Source organism: Vanessa tameamea, chromosome Z (assembly GCF_037043105.1).
Source record: "Vanessa tameamea isolate UH-Manoa-2023 chromosome Z, ilVanTame1 primary haplotype, whole genome shotgun sequence".
NCBI lineage: Eukaryota > Metazoa > Arthropoda > Insecta > Lepidoptera > Nymphalidae > Vanessa > Vanessa tameamea.
Genome location: NC_087341.1, coordinates 7,046,296 through 7,064,090, shown reverse-complemented (window position 1 = coordinate 7,064,090; position 17,795 = coordinate 7,046,296). Strand labels below are relative to the sequence as shown.

Here is a 17,795-nt window from a genome sequence, read left to right as displayed (position 1 = left end):
TACAACAAATATGAGAGTATAGATAGTATAAAATATTGTGTTGAAACGAATAATACTGTTTTGTTTTATATTTTATTCTTATCGTTTTGCGATGTGAAACTTATTTTTTTTTAAAGACGAATTTGTTATACCTATGTTTATTTCACGTCAATATTGAAATCTTTTTATATTGTGTGAATTTAAGTTAGGAAACTAGTCATTTGAAAATAAAGTGATATGGAGAAAATGCCATGTTATAGTATTTTATTAGTTTTTATATTTGCGATTATATACGTTAAGACTGATGAAGAGGCTTCGTCGCATATGTCGAAGACAGAGAGAATAAGCTTGAGGTAGATTTTTTATGTCATTTTATTTTAATAAATATTACGATATTTCCTTTGCCATTTTGTGCCAAAGTTTACTTGCTTATTCCTGGACAATTCATCTCGTGCTCATGGTAAAATCTATAACTTCTTAAATATAATTTTATATATAGCCTTTTCGATTGTTTTTTTTTTATACAATAATGCAATCTGACGTGATGCACACGTAATATAGGAAAACTTTTGCCCTAAATGACATACAATTATGTCTAAGCATTTGTTGTATTAATTTTCCTCTGAAATTGTTGGATTAGAGTTAAAAAAGTATGATCCTTTACCATATATCCAATTGAAATAGATTATTCAAGAAATAAAATTATATAAGTCAATAATTCCTTTGTTTTTAAATACTTTTTCTTATTTTTAAAAGAAAGAAAAAATGTGTTACATATATGAATTTTATAACAGTGGGTGGATTGTAGAGCTATCTATACTCTTATGCTGTTTAGTTAAAATATAAATGAAAATTGGTTTCATTAAATTAATTTGTTACCTATTTTTGACATGCTAAGTACTAATACTTAATAAATCGTACATTATTAATCTAATCTAATTCTTTATCTTTCTTAATATTCACACGCACATACAAATGCTACATATTATTTATGTTGTTTCATACTTAGTTATGCTTTTATGTTTGTTTCAAGTGCCCTACTTATTATGTTGTATGATTTTACTAAATTAATATTATTATTCATGTTCTCACTGTTTTTTTAATTTTATATAGAGAGGAATCACGTCAGATGTTCTATCATGCATATGATGCATATATGGATAATGCATACCCAGCTGATGAATTAATGCCCCTAAGCTGCAAAGGAAGATGGAGAGGTGTTACTCCGAGCCGTGGGGATATGGACGATGTACTTGGAAAGTAAGTTACAAAACATACTGATTTGCTTTTTTGGTCAAGTTTTCTACTATCGCCATCACAAGAATCACACATAAACAACTCTGACATCAAAATGTTATCATTGGTTGATGCTCGAAAACCCAAAGATGGTGTTTTAAAGGTCATCAAATTTGTTAACTATGTTTTGTAAGCAAATCATATGGAATATGTAAATCTAAGGTTTGTTTATCTCTACTTCTTTGACGGTATTAAGGTATAGCTTTCCTATGCTATAGCTAAAGGAAAACTGTATTCAGTATTGTAGTAATTGATTTAGAAAATTTAAATCAATAGAATCTGGTCCCAGACCGATTATACAATGGTTGTCTGGACGTTGACAGGAAGATATTCAGTTATGTTAGATCATTATACAATGTATCTCAAAGTTGGTGATTCTTTAGGCTAATTTTATATTAAAAAAGTGATATACATATAATGAAACATAATTGATAGAAAAGATAGGTATCAAGGGACCAAGTTGCAAATTGCGGTTATGAGTTGTTTAAAAAAAGTTTGAATTTATAATTTTAACAAAAAGGAATTCTGCTGTATTTTATGCACTCATTCTCATTATATGTAATTTGCAATATGTATTTTGTATATAATTAGACAGTTGATGGAAAACCGGGCTCCAAGATTTGAGTGACCAATTCAATTAATTATAAATTGGAACAAATTTTAAATGGGAAAAGTTGTAATGAAAATATTGTCTTGTTATTAATTTGAAATGAAAGTTAGTGCTTAATAAATAAAAAATCATCTCTTTAGATGTCACTATGATGCGACATACATTTACATACATTTTTAATCTTATTATAATTATACTAAATTTTGAATGAATAATGTTACTATGCCATTTTATCTATATTTAGCCAAAATGATTTATTTTTAATTAATTAAACAAAATATTTTCTAAAACAATTCAATCCATGACCCCAAAAATGGAAAAGTTAAAAAAGATAAAAGATAAGATAATTCTAATTGTAAATTCTCGATTACAAAGCAATTATATGTGTGATCGAAATATTATTAGAATAAAATGAATAAAAGGATTTTGTAATTTCCCACAAAAGTAAAACATTACGATTTGTTTTAAAAATAATAATTACCTATCAGGCACATGTAGTGAAACGATGTTGAGATATTTGCTTATAGACTATCTCCTTCTTCATTTTGAAAACCTTTCAATAAATTGTTATCTTGTTCCTCAAAATAATACCACAATGGCTACACTTATGTCTAGTTTTCAAACTCGAGGAAAGAGATAGAAATCAGACACGCAGGTGCTCAAACAGTTCAGTCTGATTTTTGGAAAACAGATTTTAGCTTTGTATGCACCAACATTGAATTTCTACGGTTCTGAGGTTGGCTGAAAACTTTTTGGTAAACAGACAGTTATCAAAAAACCCACTTTTCGACAAAAATCGAAACTACGTAAATTTTGGCCAGATTGTTGGATTTCGATATTGCCCTTGAAATGTCACAACAAATGTCTTGCTCTATAGCTCGGTTAATATTGTAGGCACCTAACGGCTGAAGACCAATTTCATACGTACTTCTTTTGTATGAATTACTGTTTTTTAAATCCCTTTGACCACAGCTAAATGTCTCTTATGAGTGCAGAATTCAAATTATTTTTAATATATTGTTTCGTATCTCACGCCGATATCCGATCCAAATAATTATCATCATTTCTAGGTGTTCGCCTGTCGAGCATTTCTTGGACATGTGTGACTCATATGAATAAGAGGCCCAGTTTTACGCTTTTCTTACATTTTCATGTTATCTTTATTACATCATATTGTTTTAATGTTTTTCATCATAAATAAATATAGACAATATATATAATATTTATATTTATTTGTAATATTGACATGATAACACTGGCTGTAAGCATGTCAAAACATTGTTTTAATATTTTAGTAATAATGTTCTGTATTTTTGTCATTAAACATTTTGTCGTTAAAGTTGCAATTAATATAAAGAGAAACATCCAGGAATTTTTAAAAAATAATTATTTTTATTTTAAAATAACTTTATCACAAAAATATATAATAAGAAATTAGCTTACTTTCTCATAATTATGTAATTAAAACCAATAATAAAATAAAAAAGGCAACAACAGACATAACTGTGCAAATGCAACGTTCGGGTAACTATAAAAACACAATGTAGGTCAACAGAACTGCAATTGAATGATGAAATTAAAAACTTTACTCGGTTAAGACCTTGAATCAGATTATTTGAAAGATTTTAAATTGTAAATGCGTATTGTCTGTTGATAAGTTTTCATGAATTTATATCGAATTAACAAAAAAATACCCGAATTAACTAAAAAATGTGCCCGTCACTGGTGAAATATAATAATTGATGGATTTGAGGAAACGGTTTATAATTACAGAAAACCAATAAATAATATAATAAAAACAAAGTTTATTTAGTAAAATAAATACATTTTCTTATTATTATGTTAAACAATGAAGTATGTATATGGTGGGTTTGCACAAACAAGGGAATAAACATTGGCGGGGGGAACATGACGGTATAAGACAGATAATGCCTTTTGCCGTCTCGACATACGAATCGTTCTTGCCACCAATAGATGAGTAAATCAAAATTAGATAAAACTTCTTACAGTCTCTATATTTAGAGCTGTTTTACGTTAGGTCGGACTGACAGGTATATTGTAGGACGTTATATATCGTGCTTCTACCTTAATTGATAGCAGGTGAAAGAAAAATCAACCAGACAGATATTGCCTCCCTGGCAATATAAAAAAAGTGTCCTTTGTTCCTACAAAACACTACGTTATATGTAGAAAACAGATTTTATTGGTTCAAAATTTAACAACGCCCATTTTTTATGCACCTTGGGTGCATCGCCGCCTTATTTGCCTACAGAACTACCGGTCTATAATAATGTCGTGACCGATAGATTTTTTATCGGATACCATTAATTATAATGTCAATAGTACTATTCAAATGTTTACTCCAATAAATTAGTCGGAATAATAAATGCAGGTGACGTAAATATATGTACATACGGTATAACCGTGTAGGCTTTTCCGACTATTAAGACTCATATAATAATACAACGTATATATTAAAATATATACTTATAATTTTATCCATTTATTCTATGGGCTTATTTCTTAGTGGTAACCTCCACGACCTGATATATTTATCATATAAAATTTGCCCATATATGCCTAATGTTGTTATAAGACGTACTTTAAATAGCGTTTTTTTTAATTGAGCTCATTGATATTGACTGGGATTCCATCATCATAATACTGTCGAGGATAAATTAGCACTATGCAATTTATTTCTCACTAATTTGTTTGATAGTAATGAACATCTTCGATGTATCTAATTAAAATATCTTCCTCCTCCCTGATTGACCCAATAAATTCGAGTGGCAAAGTTGTAGCGAAATAGAGTCAAAACCAAATTCAAACAATCCATCGGCAAAAAAGTCTCCTTAAATAAATCTACGAAATCGATGTAACGAAACCTGTGGAGTCTCAGCGGACCTATATTCACTCCTCTATTGCATATTAGTCTCACTTGTGTGGAGATTTTAAAATATATTGGAAGGTAAGATAAGTATTTAGATTTGAATTCTCTTAATAAACACCTTGATACCTTTTCCCGTTTAGACAACCAGGAAAAACTGAATACGCTTAAGGTACCATAATTCTTTATCCACTTTAAATACTTCTCTTTTTTAAAGACTTAATCGTAAATTGATTATTGCTTCTGGATACTGAGACTCCTATCCTATTTAATTTTAATTTTTCTCTGTGACCAACCGACTTATTCATTTAATTATTAAAATTCAATCAAACGCGCAACTACTTATAGTCACAGGTAGGAGTTTGTGCAAGCCTGTCTGGGTAGGTACCACCCATTCATATCTTCAACCACCAAGCACCAATACTTAGTATTGCTCTGTTTGGATAGGAAGGACGAGTGAGCCAGTATAGCTGCAAGCACAAGGGACAAACGTCTTGGTTACCAATGTTTGTGGCACATTGGTGAGATGAGGAAATTTGCCAGTTCGCCTTTTTTCACAGACAAAATGCATTTTCGCGTAACAATTTTAAAAAAAAAACTTGCATATAGGTTATTATTTATACATTTATTCATTATTATTATATTTATATTGTTTTTTCAAAACATTGTTTATATTCAACTTTTATTATGTTATAAATGTTTTAAAAAAATATGTTCGTTATGTGAAAGTTGCGATAACGATTTATGTTCATGGTTCAAGAAAAATGTAGATATGAAATTAATTGTTTTTTTGATAACCCCATGTATCGTAGAACGTATTTATATAACAATAATAGAGAAAAGTATTAAACAAAATGAATTAAAATAAAAAATAACTACTACTCAAATGGTGGCCAATTGCTGGCATTGGCATTGGCATTTCCTCGTCGAAACGAAATTGAATTTATATGTATATTATTCAAAGGTAATAAATGATAAATAAGTATTACATTAATACGTTTCTGTTATGACGAAATTGTGATTATTCATTAGATCTAAGTTTTTGTATTCGTTAATATAATGAATGTATCTTTTCCAGCTTTTCATTGACGCTCGTCGACAGCTTAGACACATTGGTCGTGATGGGTGACTTTGCCGAATTCAGTCGAGCAATCAAGCTGGTGATCAACGACGTTACATTCGACCATGACATTGTCGTGTCCGTATTTGAAACAAACATTCGGATGCTTGGGTAGGTCCCATAACGGTTACACTTTGAGCATCCAGTTATACCAGTTCCCGTTCTTTAGATGTCCTTTTAAAATCGTTTTTATCAAATTGGCGTATTACATAACTGATTTAAATGTGTATTGATTTGATTTTTAACTTATATGAAGCTGTATAATTCATCTCGTTCTCCGCCGTGAAGGAAAATATCTGAGTGAAACCGGCATGTGTAGTATGAAACTTTCCCCAAATCTGTATTCACGTATTGGATCACGTGGCGGAAAAAGATCAAATCTTCCTGTCAAAAGATGGGGCATTTACTTTTCTTAATTTGTTTCATTTTCAGAGGGTTATTGTCAGCTCATGTGTTAGCTGAAGCACTGAAAGGAGATGTTCCCGTTTTGGAATGGTACGGCGGTGAATTGTTAGCGATGGCCGAAGATCTAGGTCGGAGACTGCTACCAGCGTTCAATACTTCCACTGGAATTCCGCATGGAAGAGTGAGTACACAAGAATTACATTCGAATGCAATTTTGAATCTCTATGGATTGGTACATTCTGAGGAAAAATAATTTAATTCTTCTGTAATTGGACAATTTATTTTCATTTAAACTTATTATTGGAACAATTGTTAACGATGGAACAAAATTATCATTTGATTTCCTTAATTATATTGTAATGTGCTCACTAATCCCTATTAAATTAAAATATTTTACCTTATATAATGCATACGACGATACAACATCCATACGAAGTCGGAACAGATTACCAGTAATTTTTAACAAGCCCTAAATTTAAGTCTCATGTCAAAAAGTCATTGACAAATAAGGCATATCACTTAATAAACGATAAAAAGCGTGAAGTTGATTACCGGGCAGGATAAATTGAACCTCCATTTGTTTGACGTAAATTAAAATGGTGGAAAAGAGTAGCTCCTGAGTATCTTGCCGGTTATTCTCGGCAGAGAATCTACCTATAACTCATAACGTTCGGAACCGGTGGTAGCTTTAAACTTAATTCAATACTGTAACGTGACTATACAAAAACGATATTCATAGCTTTTTAGATGCGGTGAAAACGGTTACTCGTCAACATCAAATCAACTTCTGATATTCCGACATCCGATTTTAGATTAGTTTCGATATATAGATATACACATGCCTAGTTCTTATAACATTTCTTAACCGTACGTTGAGTTGGGATGACTGTTTTATTTACCAGAACCCAAATATAAATACAAAGTGAAAGTAATGTTTTATAAGTCAATTTAATCTTATAAATTAATTTCGGTACACAATTTCATTCTCTGTTGATTTCATAAAATAATGTTTCATCGCGATACTACTGAAAAATAATTATTATTAATAACAGTTGTTGGATGGCGCTGTTCAATTAATCTACATTTTATCCTTATTATTATTTCATATTAAATATATTATTAAATATAATAACTTATACCATTTAATTATTAGTAATCTTATTCTTATTTATATATTAGTAATATCTTATTCGACTATGTAAAGTACAGTTATAAGTGAAACGGGTCGCCCTTATTAACTAATAATATGAAGGCGTAATCTTCGGACCTATGATCCAATTCAAATCTACATTATTCCTGAGCGATTTAAATTATAATGATTTATATCATATAACTATCTGTATTAGTAAATTTCAACTGAGCGAAGCTGGGGCGGGTCGCTAGTTTTATTTTATTTGATATTTATGAACAACATATACGTAAAGTTTTAAGTGAAAAAAATACATAACATAACACTCACGCTCATAATACATAAACACTTTTACAAACATCGTCCTATGCAATACAAACTGTCACTACATACAAACTTTTTGTATATCTTACGAAATTGCATGGTTATAATATACAAAAATCTGTTCTACAAGGAGAAGGAAGAGCATCCAGTATCAAAATCTGTGTACTAAGTGTTATTTGAACATGTTTCATAGATATTGACTATTTGTAGATAAACCTACGACACGATATTCGCGGTTTGTCGGAGTCGCGAGAGACATGTACCGCTTGCGCCGGTACGATGATCCTAGAAATGGCGGCCTTATCTCGTCTAAGTGGTAATCCTGTATTCGAACAGAAGGCTCACAAGGCTATGGATCGACTATGGAAAATTCGGCATAGGTATTAGTAATATTGTATTTACAAACTCATGAAGTAGTATCACTTGAGTCCTAATATAGAATAGATTTGTTTACTCAAAGCATCTCTCACAATGAAGGCATCTTGGCAGCACTAATGCACGCTGATAATTTAAGATATTGGCGCGCGCCTTCGTGAGTCTATATGAGAATATGAATATTATTTAAAAAGTATAAAAGCTTTTAAAGTATAAAAACATTATTCATCAAATCAGCATCAAAAATGATTTCAAAATTAAAAATAAAATTGATTTATATACATACTCTATACAATTTATATTTTTACTTTATACTCCTATACAAATTTTTAGGACTTCGGATCTGATGGGCACAGTTATAAATATTCACAACGGAGACTGGGTAAGGAAGGATTCAGGTGTAGGAGCAGGCATCGATTCTTACTATGAATACTGCCTCAAAGCCTACATCCTTCTCGGAGACGAAAAATACCTGGCCAGATTTATCAGACACTACAATGCTGTCATGAAATACATAAGTAGGGGTCCCATTATGTTGGCTGTTCATATGCATAGGTAAGATTAATATAGCACATAGAATAACATTAAATTATAACATACACCTGAATACGAGAGTTGTATTTTAGAAATTGGAATTTGTAATAGTAATTTAAAATCAATTATATTTCATTTTATTGTGAACTCTCTAAAGCAACTATATTAATAAATATTGTTGATTGAATATATAGTTGCAAAAACTTTTTTCAAAACTATTTACAATCTGCTATGAATGACCAACCACTAAGAGTTCGTAAAAATATTTGTAGACGAGAAATGAGTGTCTTTTAATCTGATTAGTAAATATGGCTAAGGGCAGCATTTCAAAAACTGTACGTAACACTTGTACGCAGAAAACGCTGAAAAGCCAATTCAATTAAAATGTAGTTGCTTATAGCAAAGTTACTATTTAAAATGTGCTTACTGCTTCCAGGCCACATCTTCAATCGCGTAATTTCATGGACGCCTTACTCGCCTTCTGGCCGGGGCTGCAGGTTTTACTTGGTGACGTACGTCCAGCTGTTGAAACACATGAAATGTTGTATCAAGTGATGCAAAGGCATACCTTCATACCAGAGGCATTTACTTCTGACTTCCAGGTACTAAGATTATAAGATTTCTAATTTATATTTGATATCACTATGAGTTTTTTTTTATCATGTCGGTAGGCGGACGAGCAAATATAACCTATACACATCACCTGATGGTCACGTGAAGTGGTCACCATAGACAATGGCGTTGTAAGAAATATTCACCATTCTTTACATCATCAACATTGGGAACCCTTGTTGATGTTACGTCCCTTGTGCCTGTAGTTACACTGGCTCACTCGCACTTCAAACCGGAACACAACAATACTGAGTACTCCTGTTTGGCGGTAGAATATCTGATGAGTGGGTGGTACCTGGTTAGGTACCACCAAGAAACTTTAGTGTTAATTGATTCTTCTTATCAATTTGTGTTCCTATGTTATATGTACCAGCCAATATTTATGATATTTACAAATGGTTTTTAATGTTCTCCAGGGCAAATATAAACTATAAACCGTCGTGTATTTTGCGGAACTGTCATAGTGATTATATTACAAATAATTGCACAAAGATATATTTATGTTACACGCTTTTAATTAAAAAAATAATTAACCTGTTCTCATATACAACAGAAATATATAAGAAATAAGAATTGAGCAGCTACGCACGTTTAAAACATAATTTATTACAAATATTGTGACGACATACATGTGTTACAAGTATAACAGCCTGCGGTCCATGCACTCGTAAACCCGATTTGATACGCTGATACTCCATTTTGATACCTGTATCTTATAATTTTTTTAAATTATTATTGTCCATGTCATAATATCACTTTCATTGCGCGCTCGTGTTCTGTTCCGAGTTTCTTCTTACAGAATAAGACTATGGACAGCAATATTGTAATCTATGCTGATATAATGTTAGACTATGAGGAAATATGTTCATTAGTAAAATTCTTAATAAATGAAAAGTAATACTTTAAAACATACCTCTATAATATCATATTATATTTAGGTCCACTGGGGTCAACACCCACTCCGTCCAGAGTTCCTAGAATCAACTTATTTTCTTCACCGCGCAACCGGAGACGATCATTACCTACAAGTCGGTAAAACGGTCCTCAGAGCACTTCAAGTTCATACGAAGGTGCCCTGCGGTTACGCCGCGGTCAACGACGTAAGAACTAGAGTGCACGAAGATAGAATGGATTCGTTCGTAATCGCCGAGACGTTCAAGTACTTATACATGCTGTTCGGAGAGGACAAAGACTTGCCAGTGAAGTTAGAAGACTACGTTCTCACCACCGAGGCCCATTTCTTGCCGCTATCTCTAGCCACAGACGGGAAGAATGGATCCTATATGACTATAAAGATTGACGACGAAGACGATGACAAATATAAACGGTATACATTATTTCAGATTGGTGTCGAAAGTCATTGCTGAATTTTTTTTTTTTCGCTTTTAAATAGTGCTCGTGCTAGGTTTTTGGTATCAAAAAAGTATTACTATCGCCTGGCTAGCTTATTAAGTCGTAGAACTCAGGTCCGATAAACTTTCTAATTGAAAACTGATAAAACTTTATTAGATTCACAAAATTTATATGGAAAATGAGTAAATTTCCATAGTTACTATTTTAAAAATTCGGTTTAATAGAGCATAACATTAGCCAAACTATTTATCAAAATTAAAGCATTCATAGAAATACGTATGAATATATACAATTAACCTCTCATTCTGTTTTTCATAACTGAGTAAGGTTGGATAGAAACGCTAATAAAACATATCCGTTTGAAATGGAAATCGCAATATAGTAATTCAATAAAACGAACTGATTTCAGAACATGTCCGAACACAGCATCTCTTGTGGCTGAGAAGGTTCGTCAGCCTATGAGACAGATGCTTGGGTCTAAAGCTGCGAGACCGCCCGCCAGACTCCGACCCCTAAACGACCCGCGGCAGATACACGCACTATCCGACATGGGCATATCCGTACTTACATTGCCAGATGGCAGGGTGCAGTTGCTCTATACAGTTAACACGGTCAGTTAATTTTAAATAATGACGATAAACAATAACTCAACTATAATTGAGATGATATACAGATATATATGAGCCGAGATGACCCAGTGGTTAGATCGGGTGCATCTTAACCGATGATTGCGGGTTCAAACCCAGGCAAGCACCACTAAATTTTTATGTGCTTAATTTGTGTTTATAATTCATCTCGTGCTCGGCGGTGAAGGAAAACATCGCGAGTAAATCTGCATGTATCTAATTTCAACGAAATTCTAACCCCATGTGTATTCACCAACCCGCATTGGAGTAGCGTGGTGGAATATGCTCAAACAGTCTCCTCAAAAAAAGGAGAGGATGCCTTAGCTCAGCAGTTTGAAATTTACAGGCTGTTAATGCAAACTATAATTGACGTCACAACAAATTTGTTTATATACATTAAGATGTCGCGTATATCATGTCAATTATGATTGAATGGGTGTTGTGAGGAGGTATGTATGATCAAACACAGGTTGTGTTTAACCATACATACCTATACACATTACAAACCTAGTAGTATTTTAAACATCTTTCCACATTTGTTAAATGCTACTACGTAGCACATGTTTGTAATCAGCGTACTTTTGCAATAGTTTAAGTGTACTTGTTTAATATTTTAGGCGAAATCAGCTAAAGACGCAGCAGAGGGCCTGAATTTCATGCGAGAGATGTCAAAGTTTAATTCACTAAGCGATACCGAAAATGGCGTAGTAGCCGCCGGTATTAAGATCAACAATAAAATATTCCCAGCTGGACCGGGACACTTTGGCAAAGATCTAACGGGATCTACTATGTATTCAGGAAATCCAGCTTTCGCAATACCGATAGACGCTTGCACCGCCATCGAGAATAGTAAGGATGTGGTAGGAAAGTTCGTTATAGCAACGCGAGGTGACTGCACATTCGCCCAGAAAGTTCGATACATTCAAGAAGCTGGCGCTACGCTTGCTATTATATTGGACAACGTTAAAAGTTCCTCTCATGAGACGACAGCTCTTTTCGCCATGTCCGGTGACGGCAAAGACGACATCGAAATTCCCGCCATTTTCCTTTTTTCGCGAGAAGGCTTGTACTTAACATCTTCCATGCAGCAGAACCCTGAGCTTGTCGTTACTGTAGGTGAGCTGAGGTCTCTTAAACAGCAGTTCGAGGTTGGTTGTGACAATGGAAACTGTGAACCAGTTACCGATGCTGTACCAAGCGACAAGGAATCGTTCGACCATCTCAAGAAAGTACTTAGCCAAATTGTCGCCCAATTCGAACTATCATTGTCAAACGAAGCAACGTCGCAAAAATCTTGTAGTGAGGAACCGAAGGATTTGTTAGTATCCAAAGATAATAAATTTGTGAACGAAGAAGTTCGTAGCCATAAGGTTTGCACGAACGGCTGCGACGAAGACGAACGTAGCAGCGAAACTGTCGACGTATACACGACTCCTCCCAATACAAATAAATTTGGTGATATCTGACCCGACCCGAGGGCTCTGTACAAGGATGTTTTGTATATAAATTGACAAAGTTTATTGTATAAAATTGTACATATTATGTAAGGTATACCGTTGAGGAGATTTCGTGCCTTGTACAACGACTCAGCCACGATTTTTTATGTATATGCAGTCTACATGGATTTGTATCATATATAACATTATATATTGAAGACGTCAAATGACTAATGAATACTCATGATGTCATAAATTATTAAGTAGAAATATTTGTCATAAATTTTTAAGTAAAAATATTTAATTAAGAAAAGTTTATATTAAAAAGTATCAATCTGTATTTATTTATTATCTTTGAATGTTGATACATCTATTGGTATGTAATATATTTAAATAATATGATCTATAAATAAAAGATTATATATAAATAACAGATGTCTATAAAACATCTGTTAGCTTAAAAGTAAATCATATTATATCGATTAATATACCAGAAATGTTATATTAAGGCTCAGTTTAATTTAAATAGTCGACAATGTAGCTGTATGTAACTTTACGCTTAAATGTCTCTTTTCTTTAGTCGTTAGAAACGCATTCGGGGAGCGTGCATTTTACATATTAATGTATTTGTTGTCGTTATTGGAACGTCGCATGCTACCGGAGAGTTCTCGCAACCGGTAACAGAGACTTCGACAATTTTAGTAGTCACTACCACGACTCCGCCGAAATCCTATTAAAGACCAATCAAAACGAGCGCTAAATTTTATAATAATAATTGAGTTTATTCTTTTGATTTTGTATGTTTGTGTGTCCGTCACTCCATAGATTCTAAATGCATTCAGATAAGTTTATAAATGTTGTGTCAATTGATCCCGAAAAGTGTTCCGCGTGTAAATATAAATATTTGCACATTCAAAATGCCTTAAATTTTTACAAGTGATAGTAATTCAGTAAACATTAATTATGACCGACGAGATATTCGTATCAAACCATTGAAACTGTGTTAACGAATTGAACGATACTATTTAAGAAAAAACATTAACAAAACAACATTTATACTAAGAAAATATTTAAAAAAAATGTAATTTGTTCCACCTATAATTATATTACAATGATTTGAAAAATATCTTATGTTTTTATTCCCCATATGATCACAAGCCATTAATGCTATCCAGGGCGCCAAATCTACTAACAAGTCTTAACTATCTACTAACACAACCGTCCATAGACGGTTCGATCAAAGACGGATCAAAATATAATTGGGGTCGTATAGTAACCGATATAAATAATGAGAAATTGGCCCTCAGCTACGATTATACAGGTTTATTTTTTTGAGAAATTGTCGAACTTCGATTGGAATAGAATCAGGAACGTTTCATAACCGTTATCAGTTACTAGAACAGCTCCATGTGTTTGAAGTTGTCTAACTTTATCAACCGTGTTTGATATTGAGTCACATGATCCCCTATAGAAGATGACAAAGGCACTACACGTCAATGTACTTGCACTGATATAATGACCTGTTCGGACTAATCTCAGTATCTACCATTAGAACTGCGGTGATGTAATCTATTTCGAGTTTTAATTGATCGAGAAATCGAGTTTTGATTGAGAAAATTTGTTTTTACAATTGAAACGAAAGGCAATAACAACACTATGTTATATATATTTTTTTATTATTAATCTTTTATATTTTTTTTAACTCCGTTATATTCCATCGCCTTGTAACTATCGCGACCCCGTCTTTTCCTATGTTATATCGATTGCCATGGGCGACAGTCTCTCTTGCATAACTAATGAGGAACGTTCAGAAAAGAGTGGGTCGGCTATTCAATTCCAAGGCTTGGCTTGGCATGGCTCGGCTTGGCTTTGCATATAGCGTTACACAATAAAATTTGGTATAACTTATGCAGTTAAATTGTTTGGAATATAAACATAAATATGACATAACTCGGCATTATAATAATTTCTACCGTAATTAAATTTGTCCATTTCAGCTGCGTACAATAGACACAATTCTAATTATGTTGGAGGAGCCATAGCGATCGTTGATGTCTTTTTAAAAAGTCTTTATCAATCGTTACGAATATTCTATATCTATAATTTTCTTATAAAAACAATAGTTTTAGGAAAAATAAGTTTTCTTATCGAATATGGTATTGATAGTGCGGTTAATTTAAATAAAAAGCTTCTCAAATTATTATTTCTGTATAGTAAGCCTAAAAGTCTCCAACTTCATTGGAAAGTACCTAATCATACTATGAACACTGTTAATAATAACTAGAGATGAAACGGATAGTAGCTTGGCCGGATATTCGGCCGACCATGTGGCCGGATAGCCGGGTATCCGGCCGCCGGATATCAGGCGAAACGTAGCCGATCGCCAATGGGACCCTTATTCTTTGTGGGCAGCTAATGTCAATGAATATCCAAATTTAACAAAGTTTGCCAAAATCTACATTTCTGCACCTTGCAGGAAGGTGTATAGCGAAAGACTTTTCTGTAGCTGGCCTTATTTATGAAGAGAAACGCAACCACCTGCTACCTCTCAATGCAGAGAAATTAGTATTTATTCACCATAATTTGCCCTTAGCGCAGTATGAGTACTAATTCATTCATTTTCTTTGTATTACATTAATATACTATTGCGTGATTAAAAATTTATAACTAAAACTATAAATTTAAGTTAAGTGATACTAAGACTAAGTAAAGAATTACTCAAAAATATGTTTCTTTTATCCATTTTTTTTTATTCGGCCGGATGTCTATCCGGTATTCGGCCGGATAGTATTATGGCGGCCGGATAGGCCGGATACCGGATAGTTACCGGATATCCGTTTCATCTCTAATAATAACACAATAACATAAATTTCCAATTTTAATAAATCCATTCTCAGATTAAGTAGGTGCACTTTGTTTATACTTGTAGTTGGACTTTGTTTATACGAATTTTACTTACAAAAAAAATATCTACTTGTTGGTACTAAATTATACAGTACTAGTTGTCGCCCGCGGCTTCGCTCGCGTTTTAGGGGGTGGGTTGTCATGTGTTAGGCAAAAAAGTAGCCAATGTCCTTCCTTGGAGTTCAAGTTTGCTTCATAACAAATTTCATTAAATTTGGTTCATTGGTTTGGCAGTGAAAGAGCGACAGACAGACGGACAGACAGTTACTTTGCAGTTACTTTCACATTTATAATATTAGTATAGATAATTGATTATCTTATTTTCATTTCTATCATTAAATACACATTATTTATTGTGCAGCATTGTTATATTCGCCAAGAGATAACAAACGTTTAACACTATTAGAAATAATTATATCAATTAGTAAAAAGATGTAAAATTGTCTATGTTTAAATATTGACTTTGATTAGCGATTATTATTATTAAAAGAGGTAACTTTTATTATATTTTTATTGTTTATTACAAATTATATGCATTAAATCTCTAGAATAGCATTATCAGGTAACGAATGTTATAATGGTATCATAAATACTGACAATAAATAATGTATTATCAAGTTCGACTAACCCAATATTAAAAAGTATCCACGCGCTAAACAATAAACGCGATAAACAAACTTTAATAAAAAAATTACTATATTTTTTTATATCGTAACAAAAAAATACCAAAATAAACAAGTAAAGCTTTGTATTGATTTACATTTATTAGAATTGAAATGAATATTATATTATAAAATAGTAGAAAATTGTACATTTTTTCATCCATTACGGTCTTAAGTATGTAAATTACGTGTAAGTATTTGAGTTGGTGAAGCGTACAGCGAGCAGCAAGGCGGCCTATAGGCATAGGCAAGGGGAGAAAGATGCGTTGAGCACTGCGTCTGCCGCTCACTCAGCACGTCTCACTTACGACACATAGGAGAAGAATAGATGAACTCGAATCTCTGAAACGTAATCTAATGGCTTTTCGTTGTCTGACTGAGTAAATTACATAATAATATACAATTACCATCCAATATCCAAATGATAGGTGAACAGTGTTTTTCCAGCTCTGTTTTCCTTTTCCCATTCTTGCGGCTTTGAAGATCAGTCAATCATTCGACTAGGATGCTGGGATGTAAACGATCGTATTAGACAGATGTACCCCCATAGATATATAAACACTATGCAGAGTTCAGCTGTGTCACACGTTCGCTACTAACGACAGTTCTATATGGGCGTCCCTGGTCAGGAGTGAGTGCTTCAGAAACTCTGCTGATATCTTGCAATGCCTGTATGGCGAGCAGTATTTTTATGGTATTTAATGTAGAAATGGATATGGGCCTGATGGCGTCTATAGACAATGGAAATATCAGAGACATTAATCATTTATTTTTTTGCAAATGATTCGCCATATACCCACGCGCGTTTCCTTAATTCTTAATGGGAGTAACCCGTGATTACATTATATTACTCTTTTACACGGTAATCTAAAATAAAAATTGCTGGCGGTAGAATAAAATATTTATGTGTCACCTAATTCTCTGAAAATTAAAGACGTTTTGTACACGAAGGTAATTGTTATTGGTTTTATTTCAAGTTCAATTGTCTTGTAGTTTTATATAAAACTTATTTACAAAATTTAGTTATCTGCTAGACATCGATACGCGGTTAGCTCGTTTAAAGTAATATTAATTATATTACTTTATACAACATTTTTATAATTAAAAAACTATATTATTGAATACATACTTTTAAAAATATTATAAAACGAATGAAATAGTACATAAATACATAAATAGAGAAGTCAATTATTTTGTAATAATTGTCGTCTACGGCTTAGCTCGCGTTTTGGCCTTACACCTAACGAGATGTAAGGCATAAAGATGCGTGTACTTCCTTGGAGTTCAAGCTTGCTTAATACCTATACATATATTTCACCATAATTGGCTCAGTAATTGGCCGTAAAAGAGCAACAGACAGACAAACAGAGTTACTTTTGCATTTATACATTCTAATTGTGTGAGCTACTTATTTGTCCGTAAAATTAAGAATTAATTTAAAATTTTCAGACAGGAAGCTAATCAAAATAGTTAAGAGTATAGAAAATTGCTACACAAAACTATTCAAGCTTTCCATACAGCGTAGACGTAACGAGAGCGACAA

General features: G+C 32.8%; 1 protein-coding gene across 1 annotated transcript; it reads left to right on the top strand.

Annotated features, from left to right (window-relative positions):
* On the top strand, window positions 1-13,605 carry LOC113401866 (ER degradation-enhancing alpha-mannosidase-like protein 3). Its single transcript, XM_026641941.2, has 10 exons — window positions 1-332; window positions 1,093-1,239; window positions 5,851-6,003; window positions 6,325-6,478; window positions 7,961-8,130; window positions 8,459-8,680; window positions 9,096-9,261; window positions 10,210-10,598; window positions 11,034-11,235; window positions 11,868-13,605. Exons 1-10 carry the CDS (start codon window positions 217-219, stop codon window positions 12,714-12,716), a joined length of 2,568 nt encoding a protein of 855 aa, XP_026497726.2. The 5' UTR covers window positions 1-216; the 3' UTR covers window positions 12,717-13,605.
* Window positions 13,606-17,795: the final 4,190 nt, after the last annotated feature.